General features: G+C 42.0%; 1 protein-coding gene across 11 annotated transcripts in view; it reads left to right on the top strand.

The window, feature by feature from the left end:
* Positions 1-26,479, top strand: part of ptprt (protein tyrosine phosphatase receptor type T) — a 304,538-nt gene that overhangs the window by 254,654 nt on the left and 23,405 nt on the right. For 8 of the 11 annotated variants that reach the window (XM_047583114.1, XM_047583113.1, XM_047583112.1 and 5 more), the window contains 5 exons: positions 981-1,068; positions 19,665-19,750; positions 21,257-21,293; positions 21,796-21,893; positions 23,039-23,155. In XM_047583114.1, coding sequence (XP_047439070.1) covers positions 981-1,068; positions 19,665-19,750; positions 21,257-21,293; positions 21,796-21,893; positions 23,039-23,155 — 426 coding nt within the window. The remainder of the gene's footprint in view (positions 1-980; positions 1,069-19,664; positions 19,751-21,256; positions 21,294-21,795; positions 21,894-23,038; positions 23,156-26,479) is intronic. The other 3 variants (XM_047583117.1, XM_047583115.1, XM_047583109.1) reach the window with 1 other exon arrangement.

Raw genomic sequence — 26,479 nt, 5'->3', positions numbered from 1 at the left:
TTGGTTGCTTAGCACAAGATTGTGAGTGGTCTCCCTCTGTCTCTCTCTTTCACACACGCACACACACGTTTTATATATTGTTTTGTACACATATTGAACCAGTGTATGCTTAGTAAACTATAGAAGAACCTCACATGCAGAAACGTATGCATAGGAAATTATGAGATGAAAATGCACACACGTATCTCATCTTGTCCTTCCTGTGTTCATAAGGTTTGTCGCACAGGCCAGCATCACAGCAGGGCAGAAGGGCACTCTTCTGCCTTCTCTCCTCCAACAAAGGACTGTCTGAATATCCTCTTTCAAAAGCCGACCGACAGAAAAATAAACCCAGACTTTCAGTCTTTTCTCAGCTCCTGTGGAATTTACTTGTGTTTTTTTTTTCCATTCAAACATCTGAAATATTTTTCATTACATCCACTGTCTAGTTGCTTCTTGTTAGTGGTTGTGATTTAATTTAGTGCAGGAACTTTCGCACAGTACTTCCACCAGTGAAGCTGGAATGGGGCTATGTTTCCACCCCTGCCTGTTGGTCTCTGCGTAAATGAAATATCCTTGATTTGGCTGAAGTCGTAGGATCAGTTACCTGGCCAATGGACTGGCCCAATTTATATCGATAGACCTGAGATCACAACCACATATCTCTCCTATGGTGTATGCACATGCTAACTGACTTCCACAATAACCAACAAGCAGTAGTCTCTTTATGCTTTTTTTTTTCTTGAAGGTTGTTTTTAGCCGTAATACCTCTGTTGACCTAAGTGTCTGAGTCTTTTGCAAACTATCAGCTGATCGTCCGTTCACTCGTATTTATATTCATGCTACTGATTCAACTTCTGCCAGCCCATGTGTCAGTGTGCTAGCTCTAGGCATCATACCATATGTGCATGCATATTTCTGTGGAAGCTGAAACTATTTCTTTGCGTGTGTCTGTGTGCGTGTACGTGCACATGCATGTGTTTGTACATATGTATGTTTAGGCCCTGGCGGAGGGACAGACGGCGCCCTGGGAAACAGCCAAGAAGGACGAGAACCGCAACAAGAATCGCTATGGCAACATCATCGCTTGTGAGTACTGCAATGATATGAATGTGAAGTTCTACTCGTGCGGAACATCTTAGCGAATATGGCAAAAGCCTTAAGGTAGTTCAGCTAGAGTTCTGAATCAGCTAGGTGTGGCTTGGTGGGGTTCAGCTGAGTCCGGTTTGGTTTGGTGTGGCTTGTTTCAAGGTAATGTTCATTCGGTTTGGACAAAATTCAGCTCAGTTCTGTGTGGTGCAGAAACTTTTCATTAGTCGTTTGGCAAAAAATGGTAATATAGGAATTCGTCTAAGACAGGATTGGTCATTTTTTCTTTGTCACCAAATCGTCAAATTCAGACTTTTGTTTTTTATGTTTCTAAACAAATGTGATATGTTGTGTTTGGAGTAAGATTTATTTTCCTGTTAGGTGTCTAAAAAGTATATATTCAGTATTGGTTCAAAATCAGCATGCCAAAATATGTCAGATAACACCCAACCCAACCTAAGACTGGACAATTACCTACCCCACTAAAGTGTCTTTCAACAATTCACAACTGACTCCCAGCAGCTTTATGTGTTACCTTGTATGTCTTTGAATAACGGTCCTGGGTGATGTATTGCTCTTTTGCTTTGGTTTTGCACTGCTCCCGCATTTCAGCTTCCTTGATATGCCCGTTAATCCAAAGAGGAGAGAGTTAATTCTGTAGTAAAAGTGGAACACGAAATAAGGTAATACATAAAAAACCCACATTTGTATTTTAAGTTTTTCAGTGACATACTCAAATTTTCTTCAGTCAGACCCTGGAAATGGTCAGAGTTATGTTCTCTGATAATTATTATTATTATTATTTTTTTTGTAGACTGTCATTTTGAGCTCGTCATTTTGAGCTCATCATCTTTCATGGCGACTTGACACATTTCTGCAAAGAAAAGTCTTTTTGCTGTAATCAAATTCAAACTCCATGACGCTCAGTTGACGTGTATGACTACTTTGCTGTCACTCTTCTGAGTTTAGCCTCATAAAGCCCACAAGAACAATTTGACTGGCCTATCAGATCTTTGCTTTGGGTAGGGAGTGTTGGACTGACTTTAAGGATATTGAAAACTCTTGCTAGCTTAGCAGAATTAATGCGTCAGACCACCTTTAATGCAACTCTATCACAAAAAGGCAGGCTCTTCAACATGCACAGTAACTGTATCTATGTCTTATACTGACCAAATTAGTTAACCCGAGTTGTGTAGTGCCGTATTTTTACATACAGTTTTTTTTTTTATTATTATTGTGATTAAAAAGTCATCATATAATGACCTTGCAAGTGGTGCTTTTAACATAATACTTCAGTGCTAAGTTACTGAAGGCACGCTTTTAGTTTTAATAAGGAAATATATTATACATGCTTTGATTGTCAGCAATTGTAAATAACTCAAGTGGGTTCTCTGTGGGTCACATTTCCCGACGTCATTTTTTATGAAGCTGGTGTAACTCACGTCCTGAAGTTCTGTGAGTCTGCTACAGTAAAACGTGTAAAAGAAAATGCTTTCAGTTTGCAGAAGGATTTCATTTCAATCCCGCCTGATGATCAAAGCTGGCAAGCCCGTATTTTATTCGGAGAGACTTTTGTCAAAATGAAGCTTCATTTTGAAGCAAAGGCAGACCGCGGTAATGATATTCAGAGAGCGGCGCGCGCTGCATGTAGCATGAGAGTGTGTCTGTGTTTGGCCATTAGAGTGTGAATTAGCATGTGAATACGACGGTGCAATATGTCAAGTATTTGCAATAATTTTGTGTGCACCAGTGATGTGTGCGTGATTGGATGCTCGGCAGATCCGTGTGGGTATGTGTGCTTGTTATCTTGTACAAGGCAACCCCTAGGCCTCTAATAGGCTGGAAAAAGAGTTGCACATATTTGCTGGATGTTTTATTAAGTGGCATAGGTGTGTGTATGTATATGCACGTCTCCCCTATCTGATCCACATCCACATACGCTACATGATCAGTATTGATTAAGGTCTCACTTGTATGCCTACATTTTACAGTTCCTGCATGTGTGTGTGTGTGTGTTGGCGTGCACGGATCTAAGCGTGTGCGTATATCTCATTACAAGGGTTTAGATGTCAAGCCAAAGACACTGCACTAACCTGAAGGCTTTAAAATGAAACATTGTGGTGAAATGAAATAGCCTGTCACAGATTTGATAGCCAGCAGGAATTATGATAAATTTGCTATTAGTACAAATCCTTTAATTACAAGGGCCTAGTAATGGAAACTGTCCATCTTGCTTGCTGTGATTGTACAAAGGCTCATTTTCCTGAGAAAATGTTTTAAAAAGCCCTCGGGGGGAAACGACTGTGTGCGGTGTCTTTATTAGAATGGGGAAATGTGGTGAGACAGGCGAGAGCGACCGGCAAGAGCTGAAACTTGGGTAAAAGGTCCTTACGTCGTTTTCCTTTTTTTTCTGGTTCAAAACGCCCCTTCAACTAAAAGGCCAACTTTCAGTTTTGAAGCCTATCAGATTGACAATCTTAACCACTTTCTTCTCAAAGATGGATAAATTCCCTCTCTTTTGCACACACTGCAGGTAGGTAGGTGTGCATGCAGGAGCTTTGTTAAATTTTCACCCAACTCTGACCTTCAGTCTTACGATCACATTAGTCAAGATATTTTAAATAACTGAAACTGCTCATCAAGTTCTGCTGTGTCAAAGAAGAAATCATGAAGTGGAATAAATTGGAATCAGCTCTACCTACCGTGGCTCAGAGAGGTCAACGCGCAGCACGACAAAAAGTGTGCGTTTCCATTAATCCTAGAAACGTGCAAAACCCAAATATCTCAATAAAAAAAGTGGGAATGTAAACACCTACATTTTGAAAAACTTCTCAAATATTACTAAAACATTCTCAGGCTCTCATAAGGTGGTTTTTCAGACGTATTGGAATGGAAATACCTCTTTTTTTTTTTGTATTTCACCATCAACAGCATCAGCGGAGATGACGCAGAGGGTCATGTGACCAGTTCATTCGAAGTCCATCTGCCTCAAAGTGAAGTCTTGCGTGACGAGAATTTAAGAGAATTTCGGTGTCGCGAGACGAGACTTTACCAGAGTTACAGCTCGTTCGCAAAATGCCCTTCAATGGGAACACGTACAAAGCGCAATTGTATTATTAAAATTTCAGAAATATCGCTTTAATTCTGCAAAAAACTTTAATGAAATGAAGGCTAAGATTGTACTTAGTTATTCTTTTGTATTAGTTATTTTTACATCCTGATTGCTTATAATTCCTTATAAGCCTTTTATTGGCCTGCCAATGCCAATATTCCACTCTGATATAATACAATTAAATTGCACATTGACAGCACTCATGAAATTTAAAAATGTAATAGATATTTTGAGATATTTCCATTGTCACTTTTACTTCTGGCTTCGCGTTTCCGTGTTTTCTTTCATTGTGACTATTTGCATCGCTGTTCTGTATTCAGTTGTGTTTAATTTGCTGTTGGCATTCATTTCCTATTTATTGCCACATTTTTTTTCTTAAGCTGCAGCGCATTAAGCTCAACCCAACTCCATTATCAGCTTTGGAGAAATAAAACTTAAATTTTCAATCTACTTTTTTTATTTCCCTATTTCCCACCTCAGACAGATTTCAGTGTTAAAGATATTTGACGCCAGTTGGAAAACCCCCTGAAAAAAAAATGGCAGGAATGGTTTATGTTTAAGTGTCACAGAAGACGAGGTTTAAATGTCATCTATGTTTATTGGTCAAAGTCTGATCTCGTGGCCTTGAAAGTCATTTTCGTCTCCATCCGGTGACAGCACGTCTAACCCGAGCAAACGCTCATTGAGCCTCGGCGGATCACTGCGGGGGGAGCTAAATTTGTGGCCTGGCTTGCTGAGATTTAACCAACACTCAAGTTCTAACCCTAGAAATCCCCTCTGAGGCAGCCGTGATAATGGTCCTATCCTTGTGAGGACATTTCACTTTCCGCGACGTCTCTGTAATGTGCCTTTCACCCTTCCCTACGTGCACTAATGCATACTTTTACCACCTCGCTTTCCCTCTCTCTGGAACAGTTTGCAAAGGGCTGATTTGAGTTGAAGTGTTAACACACTCTTCCTCCGGCCATCTGCCAAACACAAACGGTTGATGCCATGTTTGAAATCCCTTCAGCACACTGAATAAATGTTAATCTACCAGCCTCCTGTCCTCCTGTCTACTCAACACTTCCCTTCCTCTCTTCTCCGCTCCTACTCCCAACTTCTGTTTCTCTTCACTCCCTTTTTTTGCACTTCTACTTTCTCTCTTCCTAATCCATTTTTGTCTGTTATCTCCAGTTTTAGTTTTCTTTCTTCCTCTCTCTCACTGACTCTGTTATTCTTATTTTTTTGCCCTTATTTCTTCATCTCAGCCCTTATCGTCTCCTTTTCCTGTGCTTCATATTTCTCCACCGTTCCCTTCCCGCCACCACTTGTCTTTTCACTTCTCAACTTCCTCAGTTTCCTCCACTTTAAATTCAAGTGAATTATTTCTCACCGTTTCTTCTTTTTTCTGTTTACTCTTACCCTTTCCCCTTCTTATCTTTTTCTCACCTTTCCTCTCCCCTCTGTCCATCTGTTCACGCGCTCTGATCATCTCCGACAGTTTATGGGTTGAGGCAAAGCGCACTAGTGTTTCCTCATTACAGGCATCTGTCTGCTCCCATTTCCTCCACCCTCGCCTCCTTCCCCTCCTCTCTGCCTCCTCGTCCTCTCCTTCTTATTTTTTTTTTTTTCCCTTTTCCTTCTCAACCCTGACTTCATAGAACAACCTTCCCATATGGTCATTTATAATTCAGCAGTTCGCATTCCTTCAAAATAAATGCGTAGATATATTGGCACGCATTTACATATGTGAACAGAGGGGCTATGCGTGCTCGTGCTTTGCTGTGTGTGTGTGTGTGTGTGTGTGTACTTGTACAGCTACACGCTGAGGTCCAATTTCAGTTTTATTTCAGACCTTGAGAATCAGAACATTTTAAAGCAATCATTTTTTGTTCCAGGGCTTCACTTTCAGATAAAAGTTCAAATACTGTTTGATGCTTACAAACCTGTAGGGCAGTGATGGTCATATGCTTTTTGTGCTTGAGCGAGTTTGTTTTGTGTTGGCCTTCATATGCACTCCCGCTGGTGTGTTTGCGGCATTTCTTTGGGTAGAAAGCATTCATGCAACGCGCGTTATGATCTAATGACACCACAGCCCCGTCATACGATACAGGGCGACACACGCGTGAAGCGTGTCAGTGGGAGTTTGATCATTCCATTACTAGCTGAAAAAGAAATCCACCTGGCTGAATCATCTGCAGGAGCGAATTGAACGTGATGTAGACTTCTAACCTTTCTAGCAGGAGAGAGGAAATTGAATAAGTGTGGTTGCAGCAGCACAGCTAATAAGATACGATAGCTTCCACTATTTTGGAAAGCTCTCTGTCCCCCCTAAAGGTCAGTATTGTCCAGGTGGCTTGTTATTGGCCAGTGGTGAGAATATGTGTAACAAAGTTCACTGAAGTTGAAGTTGAAGTTCTTGTCTGGCTCCATTTTGCATCCTTGCCTGGACGCTTGCTAATCGATTCCAGTATGCTTTAGCAGAGCTGCGTCGAGGCCTTGCTGATAACAATGCAATCACACCGCCTGACCGTTCACTCGACAAATGCAGTGTTGACGTACGGACACAACAAAACCGACATCAGAGAAATCAGAAGGTTGTTTGTGACCAAAAAGTGGAACTCGAACACACCACAAAGATTGCAGCCAATTGTCTGAGCTAGCTGCGCCTGGATCCTGCTGACCAGTTGGTCTGCAGTTTGTTCACTGTAGCTGATTAAGCTGTGCTGAAAATATTTGCACACGCCGAGATGAAATGAAGATACACATCAAAGAGAGCCATCTATGTGTTCCCTTTGTACCTCGTTTACGTATTTTACCTTCGTCGCTTTCATTTCTCATCTGGTTCGCTAAGCCGAACAGCCAATCGGAAGGACGGAAGGATCCCTCTCACCATCTTGTTCAGCTGTCGATTTCAACACAGTGGAACTGCTGACAGAGGACAGACTAGTGCCAGTGGTGCGGGACACATTGCAAAAAATTAGGGTCACAGATGCTCACAGATGGCCCAACTTTGGGGAACAGCCAGTCGTCAACTTAGTGTGCTAGAGTCCTTACAGGTTGAGCTGATTATTTTACACAGCTTAGAGTGGTCTATAAATGTTACACTGGAACCACATTATTTTATTTACAGCAAAAGGGAAAAAAGGTGGGTAGTTTGAGTCATTAGCGTTAGAATAATGAGCGTTTTAGCCACTTTTTCTATAAAAACTTACATAATATTCATATTTATTCATAACTACTTAGAAGAAACCATGTGTTTGCTGAGGATCTGAGTCTGAAGTCAGCAAGGTGTTTATTTAATGTAACATTCAGAAGCACTCTAACCTGCGTGTTTGTAATGATCATCGATTCGCGTATTGATTTCCTCATACTGTGTCCTCTTTGCCATCACTGGGGCTACTGCACAATAAACCATCAAACTGTTTCTTTATTGAGTCGAGTATATTTTCCGCAGACGAGATGTCTGTTGTTTTAATGTCTTTAAGTCATTTAACTCTGGAGAATTTTGATGACTGCCATAAACAGCATGCCTTCCCAAATATAGATATTACCACATTTATATTCCGTGGTCGTTAAGCTGCTGCTGCACTTTTGCTTTTCCCAATAGGCGATGATTGAAAATTCACAAAACAATCTTAAGAAATGACTTTTATGTGTACGTTATTATTCTTTGGAATGCCCGAGAAACGGGGTTCCATCTTTCTCTCCGTCCGTTGTGTTTCCTTCTCATTTCTGACATGAGATTTACAGTTATGCTTACATCTTTTTGTAGAGAGACAAGAAGAGTGGTGACAGGAGGAATAAGAATTTTCTGATTTAGAAAATGTTAATCGGTCTGTCACAAAAAAAAAAAAAAAAAAAAAAAAAAAACACACCAAGGCAGCCACTCAGTGGGTCAGTGCCTGACTTTCTGGCTGGTGAACAGCTGCACCGACAATCTGTACACTCAGGAAAATGCCATTTAAATAGATTAAACACATGCTTAAATGCTTCAGTTGTCAAGGTGAAAATGTGCCACTACGCGGCCTTGCTCTACCCGTCTTAGAATAAAATAGACGGCTTTATTTGTCATTGTGCATGTACAACGAAATTAACTGCTACATCTGAGCTTCAACTTTAAACATAGCTAAATGTAGTCGTAGTGAATCACCGAGCCACGTGATAGTACACATACTCCCACATTAGTGAGATGTCTGACCCTGCTGAGAAGCACACAACTTTTCTGACCTTGGGTGAATGGATGTTGATGGGAGCGAAGCTTCTCTTCTGCTAATATTCTGGGATTTCACCTGGGGGACTGAATAGGCTCTTGGCCAATTGCGGGGAACCTAACAGAGTCGGCGTGTGATATGTGGCTTTGTGATTGGATCAGCAGCGATGGGGCGGGTCATAGTGTGTACAGGGGGTTTAGATTGACAGATCTAGACTTTGTGTGAAATGGTGTGAAACTCCTGTGTTGCTGAATGAGTGCTGACTGAAAAAGTATTCTGCCTCCGTTTATCCCTCCACTAAAATATCTCAGATTCACGTTAATGTGTATTTAAAGAAATTTAAATCGGTGGGAGAAAATGTAAATAATAAATGTCTAAGCAACCATACATTTTGCGACTCTACCTGCAGTACTTCTGCAGACCCTCTAGGCGTCACTGCAGGGGGAGTCGCAGAATCTTTGGTTGCTTAGACATTTTTTATATATTTTTTTTTTATTTTTACCCACATTTTTGCTCCACAAATTTAAATGTCTTTAAATACACAGTAACATGAATCCAACATATAAAATAAGGCAGAAGACTTATCTTTCAGTCAGCGATACAGGAGCTGTCTCAACATCACACTAGTAGGCCCCGCCCCTATCGCTGCTGAGTCAATCACGAGGCTGCATATTACACACATAATCTGTCAGGCTTCCTGCAATTGGCCGAGAGCCTATTCAGTCCCCAGGGGAAATCCCAGGCTACGCTGCGATATTAGCAGAAGAGAAGCTAACAGTGCATGATATATAAATGGGTATGTTTTTGTTTACGACAGTTGTACGGCCACCCTACTTTTGCACGTTTGTAATGAAAAAAAATAAAATAAAAAATTTGAACCTGTATATTATTTGAATAGCTTAATATTGAATGCAAAATGATAATAATAATGTATATATATAAATAGCATTAGGCCAATTTTAATATAGGAAACATATAGTAGGTAGGGGTCCCTACAATCTCTCATCAGTTTTGGGGTCCTTGCAACAAGACATGCAAGACAAGACAGTACAACAAGACTCAATTTCTCAATTTTCCCCAATGTCTCTCCTCCTCTCAAGCAGCTCTCCTTTTCTTCTTCTTCCTATCCAAACTTAATCTACTCGTCACTCTGTCCAACTTCTCTCCCTTCTTCCCCTGCTCACTTCTCAGACCTCCCCTTTCTGCCTCTTGTTCTGCTCTGTCACGACTCTCTCTCCCCCTGCCCATCCCTCACACAGAGACACACACAGCAACTCACACCAACGCCTTCTTTCCATTCACTAATGTTTACCAGTGTTCAGGTGAATGGGAGTCATTACACAGGCTGTCAGTCTTTGCAAGACGGCGTTAGTATGCACACGCACCCTTCACCTGGCGCTACACCTCCGAGCATCGCTGGCATAATCAATATCCCCTCCCGCATCATGTTCCTTCTCATTACAGAGGAGGTTACGTGTGTGCGTGTGAGAGGGAGAGAGGATTAGGGCGTCTTGTCTTTGCGAGCGTGAATGGGGTTGTGTGTGGAACAAACAAAGCGGGCGAAGGAGGAGAAACCGCAACAACTGTGTTTGTATGTGTGGTGTGTGCGTATGGACCGTGTGTGTTGGATTCATATGCAGCAGTACACAGTGCGTCTGCTCTCCTCCTCTCTTATCCTCCCTGGCTCCAATTCGCAACACGTCTGCCGAGCTGCTCTGAAGTCAGAATGCCAACAACTCCTCTGAAGTGTTTGACCAAAGAACCACAACAAATATTAGCATCCCCAAAGCTGTCACACACACACACACACACACAAATACAGTTATACAAATAAACACACACTAACCGGGACACCGATGTGGCAGCACATACAAATGCGGTGAATGAGAGAGTCCTGTAACTGCAGTCTATGTGCTCACACCTACAGCACATTTACTGAGTTGTCTCTCCATTCAGGCTTGTACAGATCACAGCAGGAACGTGTGTTTGATTTATGGAAAACTCGACTTTCTCTTTTGTTTTGTGTAAATGCGCATTATCCTCTCAAAACAAATACATATGTGCTGGAACAAGGGCTACTTCGTAGACCCAAGTAGCTTTCGGTAAACTCGCTCAAGAAGGATGATGAGGAATGTACCCTATTATTATAACATACAGTGAAGTGCAGGTTGGATGGATATATAGATTGTTATCCATCACCTAGTACCACCAGGGAAGCATCTTATCAGTCACAAATTTATTCTGCAGGATGGCAATGACCTCAAATGCGAAAATACTAAAGAAATAACGTGACATATTCATCAATGTTCAGAACAAGGCGTCTTGCAACACATCATCCCACGCAGGTCTGATTTCTTCTATTCACTCTAGAATTACATGAAAAGAAAGAGTTCTCCAAACAATCTAACTCCCAAGTGCCCTGGAAAACCGACTAAATGTAGTTGAATAGAACTGACGCTGATCACTTCAAACATTCAGTACGTTTACATGCACGTGAGAAAAACGAATTACCCCGGAATGAAAACATATAAGAAAGATGGCTGCAGAAGAAGAAGATTTAAGAAGCTGAAGTATTATTCATCTTGTTGTTGTTTGAAATGCCGGTCTGCTACATGAACGACTATAGTTAATTATATGACGTAATGGGTCAACCGGAAAGATGGCTATATTAACCTGCTGAAAGGACACATATCGCCACCTAGTGTGGTGGAGGAGGAGGACATGTTCCCGTCAGTTATTCGATTTTCTTCGTTGAATGTAAACTGGGACAAAGACCGCATTCAGAAAGCTGAATCTGGAGCATACTGTATCTCGATTAATCTGTGCATGTAAACGCACTGAATGATTGGTCACAAGGTTATTTGCTGCCAAAACAATTTCGATGTGTTGAGGAATGCTCATGATCTGAAGGTTAGTTCTTGGTGTCTGGCATCGAGATGTTAGCAGCTGCTCCTTTGGGTCCTGTGGGTTGCGTGTCGGTGTATCCTGCAGAAGCTCAATCAGGTGGGAGGTCAGGGAGTTTAGAGGCAGGTTCAAGGGCTTCGGCTAATTTTTTTTTTATGATGTTGTGGGGCGCATTGTCCTGCTGGAGGAAGTCACTCTTGTTGAAAAGAGCCGGTGTGATGGAAGGTGTCCCTGGCCTTTGGCAGTGTTCAAGTTGTTGGCTCACGACAAAGTGACATCCTCATAAATGTAAGGGCCAGGAATGCTGCATTGTAACAATATGCGTTAGCGTTATTGAGGTCGTACGGGTCAGTGGTTGTAATGTTTTAAGTGATCGGTGCATCGCTACATGGTGCAGCGTTTTCATTCTTATTTAAGACGTACACAAAACACACACCCTGAGGTTTCAATCACTTAAGAAGTTTGGTTTCTCTTATGCTGATTCCTCTGCTTTGAATAAAAATACTGTTAGAGTGACACTAATGTGTGTGCATAAATGAACCAATAAAACAAAACAAAAGACAAAGAAGAAACGGAGTCACAAAGACTGATCACATTTGCCATCCCGCCACCATCAGATCCATCAGATGATGAAATGGTTTCTGTTGCAGCTCGCAGCAGGAGGGACGCACGCAGATAATGGTGATAATGAGGCTGATTTCTAACGCCAGCGGCGGTATTATTGATACCGTTGATGGTGATTGCTGTTAATCATTGTTCCTCTTAAGAAGCGGTTGGGGGCGACGGAGAGACGGCAGTAACAATACATGCGGAATTTCGATGCTGATTTTTAACAGCGGCTGTTTATGGCTAAAAGCAAGCATCAGGTCGTGAAGGGAGATGATAAAGTAATGATTTTTACAATGATTGTATTTTTAATTAGAAGCTGGAGGATCGTGAGTGATTGTGTTTTATCATTCTAAAACTTCAGGGGGTTGACAGTATGATATCCACTGATGACTTGTAATGATGAGCCGTGATCATTGACAATGCGTGATAATTGATTGTTGATGAATGAATCAAATTTAATGAGATGCACTGCTGTCTAAACAACTGAAATGCGGCGTCCAAAACAGAATTTTAACTTTTGTGTTCCACCCACACACGCATCTGTCTTTTTTTCTCCTTAGTGTATCATCAGGTTGTTCAATTTGGATCTCTTGATGCTCTTGAGCCAGGAAGATGAGGATCGTGAGCCAGCTCAGCTCAGCTTGGTCTAATTCACTTCTCATCTACCTAATGAGTCACTGCCACTACCACTTGTGCAGGTGACTTCTCCTCCTCGGTCTGTCTTGTGAAAGACAAGTCAAACATTCATTCGACCGAGGAAAGAGAAGACGTTCCTCGGGTCATCAGAAACTGGTGGAAACGAGAGAAGAGACAGTTGTTCAAGGTTTTAAGACCAGCAGGTAGTAAATATGTGTTTTCTCCAACTGATAATCCAGTTGGATGAAAGTAGTTGTTTTAACTGCATGCGTTTTCTGTGGGGTCTTAGTCTGAAACTTTTGCAGAATCTATGTAGGATGGTTTGAGATTGAGAGTTTTACGAGTCCTTTGAGAGTTAAAGTAAATACGGGTGAATGTTCACTGATATTTTATATGTTGTTGCGTGTTAGACTGTTTTAATTAAAGCTGTTTGTACCTGCCGTGTTTTAATCACATGACTGTACATTTCTTGATGTCTTCAAAGTGACACGAAGTTGCAGCATTGGATTTACTGTGGCTATTTTAAAGTTGTTTGTCGCTTACATGTGCACTGTGGGAAAGTTGGGTGCTACTGTTGTTAATAGATGACGTCACGGCAACATTCGGCCCTGTTCGGTTCCATTGACCCGTGCTTCTGCTGAGTAAATCTAAAAGAGTAAAGACGCTGCCGTTCTTTCCTCCCTTCTTTCCCCTCACTCCCTCTCGTTGCCGACAGCTTTCAAACAGCTGGAAACAGCATCTTGTGGCGTGTGTTTGTGTGCAAGTCGACAACACTCAGTGCTGTTTGACACATCAGCTGCAAGGAGCTCTGGTCTTAATAGGCTATTACACACTATAATACCCCTCAACACACACACACACACATCCACACAAAGTTGCTGACGCTGAAGTACATTCATCATTACGCCAAACACCAAAAAAACATAAGTGGAATACTTAGAAAAGAAAATGCACACACACAACTCTGTCAGCGCGCACAGAGGGTTCAAGAACATATGAACATGCAGGGGAGTGAAGAAAGACACGTTTTATATACACTGCCGCTCATTCTCACACACACTTACACTCAATCACACATGCTATTAAATTCCCTAATGCCCTGAGCCGGGCTGACAGTGGAGTATATGCCGTGAGTGAGTTGAGCTCCACAGGGAGTTAACTGATTAAGTATATCTGTGACAGACACAATCCCTGCTTAGTGGCTACTGAAAAGGGAGGGCGAGAAGAGACGAGCGGAGACGAGAAGCAAGGAGAGTAAAACATCTTGTTCAGCAATTTGAACTTGATAGCGTGAGCGTTCTTGGTCCTCCTCCGTTACGTACCGACTCCATCTGTTTGCGAGGGCATTTTACCGGGCTGCACCGAGCAACTCGTCATGTTAAGGTGGTAGACTGCGTTTTAAACCTGTGCTCCCCGTGAGTTTCTGGAACTGCGAGTGCTTGCTCTTCATAAAATTTTAATTTCGCTAAATACCTCTGAGGGTTTCAGGTGAGGCTTTGACTGACGGCTCCGCGCTTCACAATGTAGACGTGCTTTTGCTCACGCTCCTTTACCCTCCACTCTTAGCATCACAGGACGTAGAAGGACCATTACTATTTAGGAGGCGATTGTGGAATGTGGTATTTTAGCAGCAGAAACCTCCCATCAGACCACTTTATTTCTCCACCATTGTAAAATGTGACCTAATGGGCAGACTGAACCATAAAATTCTTCCCTCTCTGTGCTCTGTGAAACATTGGTGCTTTTTTTTCAGGCAGCTGGAAAGACAATGGAATAAAAAAAAAGGGGCCAATAAAGCTGAGGGTTTAACTGCCTCATTGCTCAAATGACCGTAATATCTGAGGATTGAAAAGGTTTTGTTCAATATCAGTAACCCTGCAATTACTTTGTCCAATGGTCTTGAAAAGAAAAGAAAAAAAAAGAGTGTCAGTCTACCAAATCCTTTTACCCGAACGGCTAAAGTCTTGTTTCGTCGCTGTTTAACGACTGAATTTTAACTTTTAGCAAAATAAATGAAAAGATCTGGCATTATTTCTGAACCTAAACTCATATATGTTTTTTTTCTGATAGAAGAGAAACAGCCTTTGCTAGCCTCTAACACATAATTCAGCGAAGGTTATCGCTGATCTTTTAAAATTTCAGATGTGCTCCGGGTTTGGCCTGGGTAAAAGAAATTCTTCTTGCTATTTTCTGTGGTGGACTTTCGGTATTATATAACCCGAGAAACTCTTAAATGTCTTTTTGCCTCATCAATTCAGAACAATCTGGGGTAGTCACTGGCCTTATAAAGCTATAAAAGGACAATATATTCATGAGACTGGAACATAATGACTCCATAGATTATCTCCTGCTGGTATTCTCAGTTTATTATGAGGGTGTTACTTCTGGTTGTATGTTATCTCAAACCGTATCATGACCTTTGATTTTTTTTTCGAGAGAGAGACACCAAAACCGTCTGCTCGTGTTTGTTGTGCTGCACCAGCAGTCATTAGGCACTGGTGGCTCCTGCTCATTTTATTTGTGTACAGCGGCTGTATTCAGGCTCTCGGAACATCCAGTCCAATCTGACGTCCCCAAATTACAGCTTTTCTGGTGCATTCTGCTGCTCTGGCGTCTGTCTGCGATAAAAACAAGAAGCCTGAAATTTTGCTTGGCCTTTTCAGGACCCCTCCACTTAACAAGTTCTCCCCGAACAAACTTTTACAGTGGCTGCCGGGGTAATGACAAGATTTTGAATGGGGAGGACAGAAAAAAGGGATGAGACGACCGCAAAGGAAATGGCACAAAACTGAGGAGAGGAAAGAGGAAAGGGAAGGAAAGGAAAGGAGGGGACGGCAAGGTTATGAACAGAGGGAGACTCGGCAGAGGAGTGGAGCTCATTAATGAGTAATGGGTCGGTGACTCTTTACCCTTGGACGCCACAGCTACTGATGACTTTGTTGTTACTCCAGTGCTGCAGATGCCAACACGAATCCGTGTGGACTCACAGTGTCTACTCTACATGTCTATATCCGTATCCGCGGCGAGATCTGGGTGACACGGTTGAACGGGTGAAAGGTTTAAGTATACTGATTTCTGTCTGAATCTGGCAACCACTGGATTTGAACTAAAGTTGCTTTTCTAGTAGTGTGTTTTTGTGTTTTTTCAGTCCAAGGACCCACAAACTGATGAAGGGATTAAGTAGGGACCCCCTACCTACTATATGTGTTCTATATTAAACTTGGCCTAGTGCTATTTATAAATATACATTATTATGATAATTTTGTATTCAATATTAAGCTATTCAAATAATGCACCGTTCAAATATTTAAATTTTAAAACATGTGCAACAGTAGGGTGGCCGTGCAACTCCTGCAAACATACCTATATAACATAGCTAAATCATTTAAACACAGCTAACTACTCGACAGTTCCAGGATTTAACTTTAAACATAGCTAGCTGTAGTAGGGACGCCAGTCATTTGGGCCTCAGTAGTTGTCTGATGGGAGTGAGCTGCACTGTTTGCTTCCCTTCTGATAATATTTCATCTTCAGCCTCAATTGATCCCTTGACTGAATTCATGCATTCATGTGAATTTGTATTTAAAGAAATGTAAATGTGTGGGGGAAATTAAAAAATAAAAAATACAAACACACACACACATATATATACATAAAAAGTTTAATCAACCAAAGTTTTTGCGACCCCCCCCTGCAATACCTGCGCAGGCCCCCTAGGGGTCCGGGACCCTGTGCTTTAGGGTTTGAGGTTGTGGTTGGTTTGCAATTTCAAACACGAAATCAAATTTGTTTTATTTTTTTTTCATGCACACATACAAACTGATTAGAAGAAATCTTCTTCTCTGTCACTCACTCTCTTCTCCCCGCACACACGCGCATTTGCGCACACACATTCTGTCAGGCTCTTCAAACCTGTGGCCTGTGTCCAGATCTGCAGTGTTTGCGAGCCAGTACCTCCTGCCATTTTATCCCAATTAGAAGCTCCCCTCCCTGGCAGAGGCTAGTGGAAAGGACCCCTCTCTCCCTCCCCCTCTCTCCCGCCTCGTATCGGTGGCTCTCCTGTTATGACAGCCTCTGACACTGGCCCTGTGTAATTACCGCCTGTCTGAAGGGGCGAGACAGTATGGGGCGAGAGAGTGGAGGGAGTGGAGGGAGGAAAAGGTAACTGAGGGAATAGGCAGAACCGAGCCAAGAGAAGGGAGAAGAAAATAGATGGAAGAGGTGGCAGAGGAGACGGAAAGAAGAGGAGAAGAGCAGACGGCAGGCAGACGACCCCCTGTTGTGTTTGTTTTTACATGCAGGGTGTCTGTGTGTGTGTGTGTGTTTGTATGTGTGTGTGTGTGTGTGACAGGGAGAGGGAGAGGTGAACTGCGAGTGAGAGTGAGCTGATAGCTGATGACAGTATCTTGTACGGCCAGAGTGGAGTCATGCTGCCTTCATTGTTGCCTCTCAGCTAGAGCCGTAAAATTACTCTGATGGAAGGTGTACAAATAATTCTCCTCTAGGTGATCCCGCAGATGATAATGATGGTGGAGATTCACTGCCCAACTCCGTGTTATATATCGACAATTTATGTTCTCTGGTGTTGTTCTTCGCCTGGTAGATGGACAGCAATCAGTCAGGTCTCATGGCTGAAGTGCGTTTTCGTGTTGTTTTACTGGGAAAGAACTTTTTGTTTTGTTTTTTTTACTTAGTTTTTCAGGTTATAATGGTGCCTTTAATTCTTCTGGCATAACAAGAGTCGAAAACAAGCGCACCTGTAACATTTCGCTGCACTTTGTAGACGTCTTCAGACAAGGCGACGGAAGACAAAACAAAAAAACGCCTCTGCTTTGGCTCTCATGAGGTGTCTTATGTGCAGAATTCGGTGCCTTTTACCAGGAATGTTTTTTTCACCGAGGGTCTCAAATATACCAAGGTTTGGGCCGCTACAGTGAGGTATGATAGGTAGAGTGTGTGGCATGGAACAGAGATGGGTAAAGATAAAAGGTGTATATTTCAGGCTTGTTATGCATATAATTGCATGTCATTATTTATCAAATGCAATGGACACGTCTTTAATTCAACCACACAACTTTATTTCTAGACATGCTGATGATGTTGAATTGCGTATTTGTCCAGGCACATTAATCCTGATTCTGATTGAGGAATTTATTTTTTTTTCTGAAGTCACCAACTGAGAAAGGTTTCAGAAGAGGCTGTTCTTTCGTTTATTTCGCTGCGTTCGGCACCAGTATATTTCTAAACTTCGGTTCCATAGTGTTGTCGTATATTACACTCTTTCGTCATGGCAACGGTTTCACTGTATACGAGTCAGACACACTTGTCCTCGTTTTGTGCGATCCCACTTGCTGCCTTGTGTTTCTTTAGTTCCGCCACTTTGAGTCCCCCGTGGAAAAATTCTGATGAATTTAGTTGCGTGGAGAAGCTGCAGCATTTAAGAGACTAGCACCTGCTGTTAAAACTAAACAGGACAATACAGTCAAGTACAACTTGCATGAGCCAAATTCAATTAAATAGTTAGAACTTGCCACCTCAGTCCCGCCCTAACTGTAAGCTTTATAGTAATAGTACCCAGCATTAACATAATTAACATAATTTAAATACTGGGTCCAATTGTATCATTGCATCTTTCACCTGCATCCAATGGTACTCGACATAACTCTGCAATTTAAATGATTGTATTTGCTTATTAGAGTCCAGCGCTGAGCTACCTTTAGCTTTATTTTTACTCCACCGCAGGCCACGTTTTTTTTGCCAAGCACATACTCGAAAATTTACACATCTATATTCACAGAAAAAGAAAAAAAAAAGTCAACGCCTACTTGACAAGATGATCGCTCCCACACCCCCACGATAAACACAGAGGAAATGGTTTCAGCTGAAGGTACATGACTCACCGACCACACAAGACATTTGCTCACATAAAAGCTCCGTTCTCGAACGAGAGTTCTTGAAACCTGACGTTTTTTTTATTCAAAGCAGCTGATATAAAATCCTACAAAAAAATGAACTTCAGACGTATTGTAAGTTTATTTTCTTGGCATATCCGTGCCTTTGGAGGGGGTATAATTAGCTTTTCAAATGCCTCCTTGTGACTTTCAGAAGTCTCAAGTGTTCTCTCGTGTCCTATCCCAGTTAACAAACCTTCCTGGGAGTTGCTAGACCAGCTAGACGAATGCAGACGGTACCGAGCATGTGCACCTTTAAGCTTGATCTCAACCCACTGTGGCTTTGTGTCAGTCAGTAAAGCCATGTGCATTAGCATTTCAGTGACTTCAAAGAAACACAGAGGTGATCCCTTTTACCACCCCCCCCCTCCCCCCTTGGCTGCCGATTTTATTCTTCCCTTTCCCCACTTCCTCCCATCCTCTGTGTTGTTTCTTTCTTCATTATTTTATTTTTTTTTTTTTTCTTCTCAGACCACCGTATTCTTGCCAATTTCTGCAGTGGAACATATCTGCACAATAGAGAAAAAGACTGAGCACGAGGGGGGAAAAAATAGAGATAATCAGACTAAATCATGTCCACTTCATCTGCAATTACCTGCTGTTGCTATGTTACAACTAAACTAAATCACTGCCTCCCATTAGCTGTAATCACTCCCATATGCACCCTAGCACCGTGGTCAGCTATTATAGAGCCCAGAGGCACAGTAGGGCACAGTGCCTTTCTTATATATTGTTTAAAGTGGAAATGTGCAATGTCACCGTCAATTCTGCATTCAGCTATATTCAATAGAACTGCTCTGAGACCAAACTGAATGACACAAACCAAAAAAATTTTTAAAAAAGTGACTGAATTAAACCACACCAAATCAAACCATGCGCGTATTCTCTTTCTGGTTGTGACTGTAGGATTAGCACATTGTCACCCATGACATTTCTCTGGTGAGTTCTACTGTTCTTAGTGTGCCTGTTCAAGACCGACCCATTTTTCCATCACTGCATCCGAAAGAGGACGTCCATAATTAGCGCAACCATAGAGAGATGCCTGTAGGAGAGATGGTTAATTTGAACAGTTTGTTTGGAGTGTCTACTAACTTTGGAGCCGGTTAGTAAGATCCCAGTCCGGTCAGTTAGCAGCGACGATCTGTGGGTAAATGTAACTTTAGGCCTGTTGTATTTTTGTGCTATCTGATCCCACAGACGATCACACCAGGGTCCGACTGCAGCTGTTGGATGGAGACCCCCACTCTGACTACATCAATGCCAATTATATTGACGTGAGTGTCACACACACACATGCACACACACGCACAGACACACACACGTTATTTTTCCCCATTCCGTAGCCACTAACTTTGAACTGTTGCAGCATCCCTCATCCTAATTCCAAATACAGACTCCTAATCCTCCAAAAGCCGTTTGAAGCGGTGAGGACCAGAAAAAACATGGCATCAAATACCAATATGGTGGCAACTACCTGCTGTGTGTGCAGTCGTCCCGGGGAAATCGGGTGAACGTGAGATCAAACAGCAGGCCTCCCCATCCCTGTCTGTGTAAACACGCACATTCTGTTACTCTGAAATAGTTTAAGTCAGATGCAAACACTTTTGCGCCTGCACTCAAACACACACAGACGGCCTCAGCTAATTTTCCCAGACTAAAATTTTTGCCAAACAGATGCGCAACAGCCTGAAATACACACACACACACACACACACTCAGGGTGTGCAAATTTGCCAAGGTTTTGCCACAACAAATGGAGCCATCTGAGTCACATTTCTCTGGGGGTGGAAAAAAACCTTCATACCCGTGTTTACCCATTATTCACTTTCATCAGTTACTTATTCACAGTTTGCACCTCTTATTCCTCTTTTATTACTCATCCATTCATCCACCAGTCTGTTTGTGTTTCTCCTCTTCCCTGCAGGTCTAGTGTTTCGCTCACCAATTTAATCTTCAGCTTACTCTTATGATAATCTCAATAAATTTGCTGCAAAAATCTTTCCTTCAGTCTGTCATCTTACCTTCAGTGTCTCCATGGGCTGCATTTCCTGTCTTAAGAAAAAAAAAGGAGGAACTGGAAAGTTAAAATTGGAACAATATATCCCCTCAGTGAATATGGAAGTATAATATATGAAAGAGTTGAATGTTTTCACCAAGCAAGGCTGTCTGTCTCGTTGGGAACTTGGACGCAAGACAAGAGTTAATCGTTGGTTGGAGACTCGTCGCTTTTCATCTGTCCCATGGATGGAGAGTAAAGATCCCTTTCTTATGGTTTAATGTTGCATCTGAGGGGAATGGGAGGTTTGGAACAAATTAAGGTGGGGGACATGGGAGAAAAGAAGGACATCAAGAGAAAGATATGAAAAAGAGGAAAAGATTGAAACTGATTCCAAACAATAGAGAATGGGAGAAAAGGAATAATGGAGGAGGAAAACTGACCAAGTAAGAACACAGAGAAATGGACGAGGAAAGAAAAGCAAAACAATAGAGTGGAAGAAGTGGACAAGCTGAAAACACAGAAGTATAATAATTCTAAAGAGTGCTTAGATCTGGGTGGATAAAAGGAAGGATGGAGGATGGGAACAGAACTCTAACTGTAAAGACCAAACAGAAGGAGAGAAAAGAAATGAAATCGGGAAGCAATTAAAATAACTAAAAATAGAATGTATGAGAATGTTGGTGATAAAAAAAAAATACATGGTAAAGATAAGTCAGAGCTGACAAAAAGGGTGGAGTTTTTTTTTAAAAATTTTTTATGGTTCCTTGTTTCTGTCTCACAGGGGTACCACAGGCCCAGACATTACATCGCCACACAAGGTAATTAAACTGACGTGATGAGTGTGTGTGTGTGTGTGTGTGGGAGAGGCTCAAATGTGTGTGGTTGTATGTTTGTGCAGATACGAATATGTAAGTCTGCTTCCGAGTGTGTGTGTGTGTGTGTGTGTGTGTGTGTGTGTGTGTGTGTGTGTGTGTGTGTATGGCAGCCACCTGGTAAATGTCGTCCTTTCGGGCTGGAAGGCTATTACCACAACCTCCTAAATCTAAACTGCCGTATAAAATCCCCCTGACAAATTTAAGACCCCATTACCTCAAACCCCCAAACTACTATCTGGAATTGATGGCGTGCGAGTACATGTGTGCGGGTGTGCACGTGTGCCTTCCCAGTTCATGTGTGTACGTCGTATGTGTTTGTGTTAGTCTGTGCTGGCAGCTTTACGCGACGCTGGAATAAACGTGTGCTCACGTGCACACCTATGCCGGCACGCTCTGTTTGTGTAGATCAAAACAACTGTGATGTGTCTGTCTGTCTGTCTGTCAGGGCCCATGCAGGAGACAGTGAGGGATTTCTGGAGGATGGTCTGGCAGGAGAACTCGGCCTCTATCGTCATGGTTACGAACCTGGTGGAAGTGGGAAGGGTGAGTTTTTCGATTTCAGTTCATACTTTTCAGTCGTGTGACACGCACGGTGACCTGGGGAGCAAAGTATTTGACCAAAATGCTTAATTTTCCTACGATTTCAAGGTGAGAATATTTAATCACCTCCCAACTGAAGGAAAACTACAATATGAAGTCTGTCTGAGTTGGGCTTTGGCAGCATTTACAACGAACTCATTGAGAATTCATCAACTTGCAAGGTGGAGAACAAGATCGTTAAACTGAAAGTGAGGACTAATTAGCTAACGTTATATTAAGCCCCAATTGCCGTCAGCGTTTCGTTACGGCAATTTTACAAAACTACAGTTATCTTTGGCTTTGTAAGTAGTGTTTTATCGTCAACCTGAAAATGTGACGTCACAGGAGAGCTGCCGATTACACAATGTGGGTGTGCTTTATTCACATCTGCGTCCAATGACGATCCCAGATACCTTTAAAAGTAAACAAGGAGTTCAAGAGATTAAAGCTTAACTTAAAACAAATACTTCTCAAGCTGCTTTTTGTTTAGTTGCCTGGAACTTGACGTGACAGAAGACTTTTTTTTTCATCAACGCACAACACATAATTTACCAGTAATATAATGTGCTTGAATAATTTGGTTACGCATTCCACTTCTAAAGGACAGGAGTCTCCAGAGTGACTCCTGCGCCTTGCATAATGAAAAATCCTAATTTCTGGACGATGTGGAAGACCTGGTCTAATTAACACCGTTATGTAAATAGCAGTAAGTAAAGCAGGAAGATGCGGCGTAATTGGATAAAATGCCCATTGATGGGCTTCCATTCCATTTTCTAGATGTATAATCTCATTAAAAGTGATGTTATCTCATTAAGCACCACAAGACTACAGCCATGGATTCTCTCTGTTGGCAGCTGTAATATTATTTTACAGTATTATCAAGAGATAAATCAAGATTTTTCAGTTCCCGTATAATGAAAGTCTGCCAAATAGCCATTCATAATGCGGGAGAAGCAATGCAAACTTTTATGTGACTCATCTATTATATTATTCATGGCGATCATCTTGACCTCGCCTTCATCGCAGCCTGTTAATGCTCATTGGGCGATAATGACCGACATGTAATACATTTTTAAATACACCGCGTGAATGGGAATGTTCTTTTGCAGGTGAAGTGCGTGCGTTACTGGCCCGATGAGACGGAGGTGTACGGAGACATCAAGGTCACCCTGATAGAAACTGAACCACTGGCAGAATATGTCATTCGCACATTCACCGTGCAAAAGGTAAACAGGATCACAGTTTGAATGTGTTATAATGTTAGTATGTAGTATCTACCATCAGTGTGGGTAGGGATCACGACGCCGCTCTTGTCCTGATGTGGCTTTTGTCTAGATGTCTTTGTCATCATTTACCCAGGATTTTAACATGCTGTCACAACGTCATATCAATATGCTGGGACTCTTGGTTGGCAGAACATTCCCCATAGGGCTTCTCAGAGGGCTTCAGATGGAATTTGAACCTTCTCACACTGTCAAGCTGCTCATTTACTCTCATCCTTGCATGTTACTTGTCGCTTCCGCGTTTTGGATTACCATTACAGCCAGTGTGTGTGTGATGGAGGATTTGAGGCAAATGAGAAACATCACCCGTTTGTTTCTCGCTGTTTAAGAGCAGACTTGAAGGGATAAGCTTGGCCCCTCGTAATCAGGCGAGGGTGGGGGGGGGGGTTTAAGAGGAGACAAGATGAGAGTGAATTGACTGTCATTGTTTTGATGCTAGTCTCGGAGGCTCTGCACCGACAGTGAAGAAACAACGGAATCCCACAACACAACAAAAGAGAAAGCCTCTGATCCACATCCTCGGTTTTCCAAACTACCCTTCATTGTTTTTCCCCTTCAGTTTGCTTTCTACTTATCTTTTTGCTTGGGTGTTGATAGATGAGGATAAAGTGTGATATTTAGGCTAGAATAAATATTTAACTTTGGAGTAAAGAGCGAGTCTTGCTCGTAATGAAATGCATTAAAGTAGCACAAAATCCACAGGTCTCCATTCTACCGGACAACCTAAGGGCATCGGTTTTATTTGATTGAGTAAATAAAACCGGAAACATAATACGTTGGGTTAGAAATAGTTTCTTCTTCCCATTTCCTCTGAAAGATTCGCCCTTGTTTAAGCCATGGAAAATAACAGCAAAGTGATCTACATGATCTGTGCAGTATAAGCAGTTCAAAAAAAGCACAGCAGCGAATTGTGGCACTTTACCCACATTGTTGGCAGGAAGTGCACTCCTGTCCAATACACACAAAATGTTATACACACTCCTGACTGCTTTCTTGTGTCATTTCTTTCTATACCTCACTCCCTTTTTATTACTCCGTCCTGTATTTCCTCCCCCCCTTCACTCGTGCAAAATCAGCTTATGAAGACGAGTCTTCAAGTCGTCGCTGTCAGCTCATTTTGCAAGCCATTAATCCATATCACCTCTGTATGCGTGTCTGTGTGTGTGTGTGTGTGTGTGCGTGTACTCTGAAATTCAAAGGAAAGCTGATTTTGAAATCCCTGTCACTTCCAGTATGTATTAATACACAGAAACACACGCCAGAAATACACACTCGCTAATTCAAAATTGTCCATCTTTAAGCTACAGTAGCGTGTGCGAGTGTGAACAGCAAAGCAAAAGCCAAACAGAGCGGCAGAGAGAGAGAGAGAGACAGAGTATACAAATTCAGCACATAAACAGTTACATAGCTTCAACTGCGGTGAATAATTAGAACGGGATGTTAATGAAAAGGTTTATTATTGGCTCATCCAAGGAGACTTCCCGAGCACTGGGGATGAGAAGTTAAGAGATCTGAGATTATATGAAAGAGAAAAGAATATGTGTGCGAGCATGTGTTTTCTGAGTGAGACAGGTACACGATGAAAAACTAGCTGTGGGTGACAGGCAGTATGGATTTACTCTGCTCAGCTGCATAAAAACTGTTGATTTCAAAGAACTGAAGCTGGAAATTTAGCTAAACGCGCAGTATAGAAGAAGTGGATCGGAACATTCGTCTCACTGTGTCCTTTCTCGACTGCGCAATGTCGAAGTCAGCGCTGAGGTTAACAGAACCAGCCCAGTCACTGGAAGGGAATTTCTAAGGACTTCATACTAATCGCATTTTCTTAGAATTTTCCTAACCCAACAAGAAACAGCGACAGGGCTTAGTCACTCAGTGGACCACTTCCAAAACAGCGGGAGAGTAATCTGTTCCGTGGCACTCAGATGTAGAGAAACCAAACAATTGCATGCCACAGCAGAGACCAAACTGGACAGGACAGGAGTCCGCAGTGTGCACAAGTCTACAGGCCAGCAAACACAGCTTTGAGGACCAGCACATTTGACAACTGACAGATGGTTTTAGAGAGGCCCGCAGCAGACTGTTTATTTTATGAGAAACTGTAGAAAGTGTCTCTGAGCAGAGGAGGAACATCGGAACACCATTTGTCTACTGTTTACAAAGCCAAAAAAAAAAGGAAAAACAATCAAGTACCTGACTGTGCTTAACTGAGTTCAACTTGAAACGCCTTCAATTAATCCAGCAATGTGGATTGTCTCTTGATATTGCCCAACCTGGACGACTGATGTGAACCTTCACAGGTAAACACAAGTCTTTGAAGTCAGTGGGTATCCAGACAGATGTTTGGTTGAGTAACAGGTGTTCAGACAAAACACAAAAAAAAATAGAACCATTTTTTTGGTTTTTCTCTGTTGGTGAGAAGATGAAACACAAACCAGGATGACCCAGTATGAGTAGTAAAGTACTACTTAGTAACAGTACTCTTACTAAAATCCTACCGACATCAATCCTCACCTGAGAAAAAAGAAATGGCAAGAAAAAGACGTCATGGTTTGGCCCACATACACTTTTAAGGGCTACACACCAAAGATGACCACAGTAATTTCCAGTTAAAGTAAGTCAAGTAAGTCCACTATTTACATTCTGCAATGGATGTAATACAATGCAACTGGACTAATGCAATCATGTTTAAGCTCTTATAAAGAGCACGAGACATTCTGCATGAGGGATTGTTGTCCATTACTTCAACAACACAGAACAGATCTGGCCAAAGACTTTCGGTTAAAGAGCCCAAACATCACGACAACCTTTATTTACATGCAAAACATGAGATTTCCCAGATATGAACCGTTTGTCTTATCGCGCGAAGACAACGAATGTGAGCCCTTGTAATTTGCAGCTTGGGAGGATCGCTGCACCAATTACTGGGGGAATCAAATGCACTTTGAAAACAAGAATGATTGTAATAGAATAAAATGTGGTTTATCACGCCTACAATGGAAGTTAGATTTGAAAAGAAATATATAACTGGAGGAAATTTAAATGTTTATTTTTAACCAACATGATGCGGAGCTCTGGGGATCCATCGTCTATTGATTCAGAGAAGGAATTTCAACGTCAGGCGGCCAGTCGAGTTATCAAATCACCTTGTGGTGTTCTGGATTTTATTTTTCTCCTCACTCTCTGCACGCCTCTCACACTTTATTTCTGCGCCTGCATTGCTCTCCTCTTGTCCTTCCTTCTTATCTTTCTTGTTCTTTGTTTGTC

This window comes from Mugil cephalus, chromosome 4 (assembly GCF_022458985.1).
Source record: "Mugil cephalus isolate CIBA_MC_2020 chromosome 4, CIBA_Mcephalus_1.1, whole genome shotgun sequence".
Classification (NCBI taxonomy): domain Eukaryota; kingdom Metazoa; phylum Chordata; class Actinopteri; order Mugiliformes; family Mugilidae; genus Mugil; species Mugil cephalus.
Note: the sequence above shows the minus strand (reverse complement) of the source record. Positions and strands in the feature narration are given on the sequence as shown.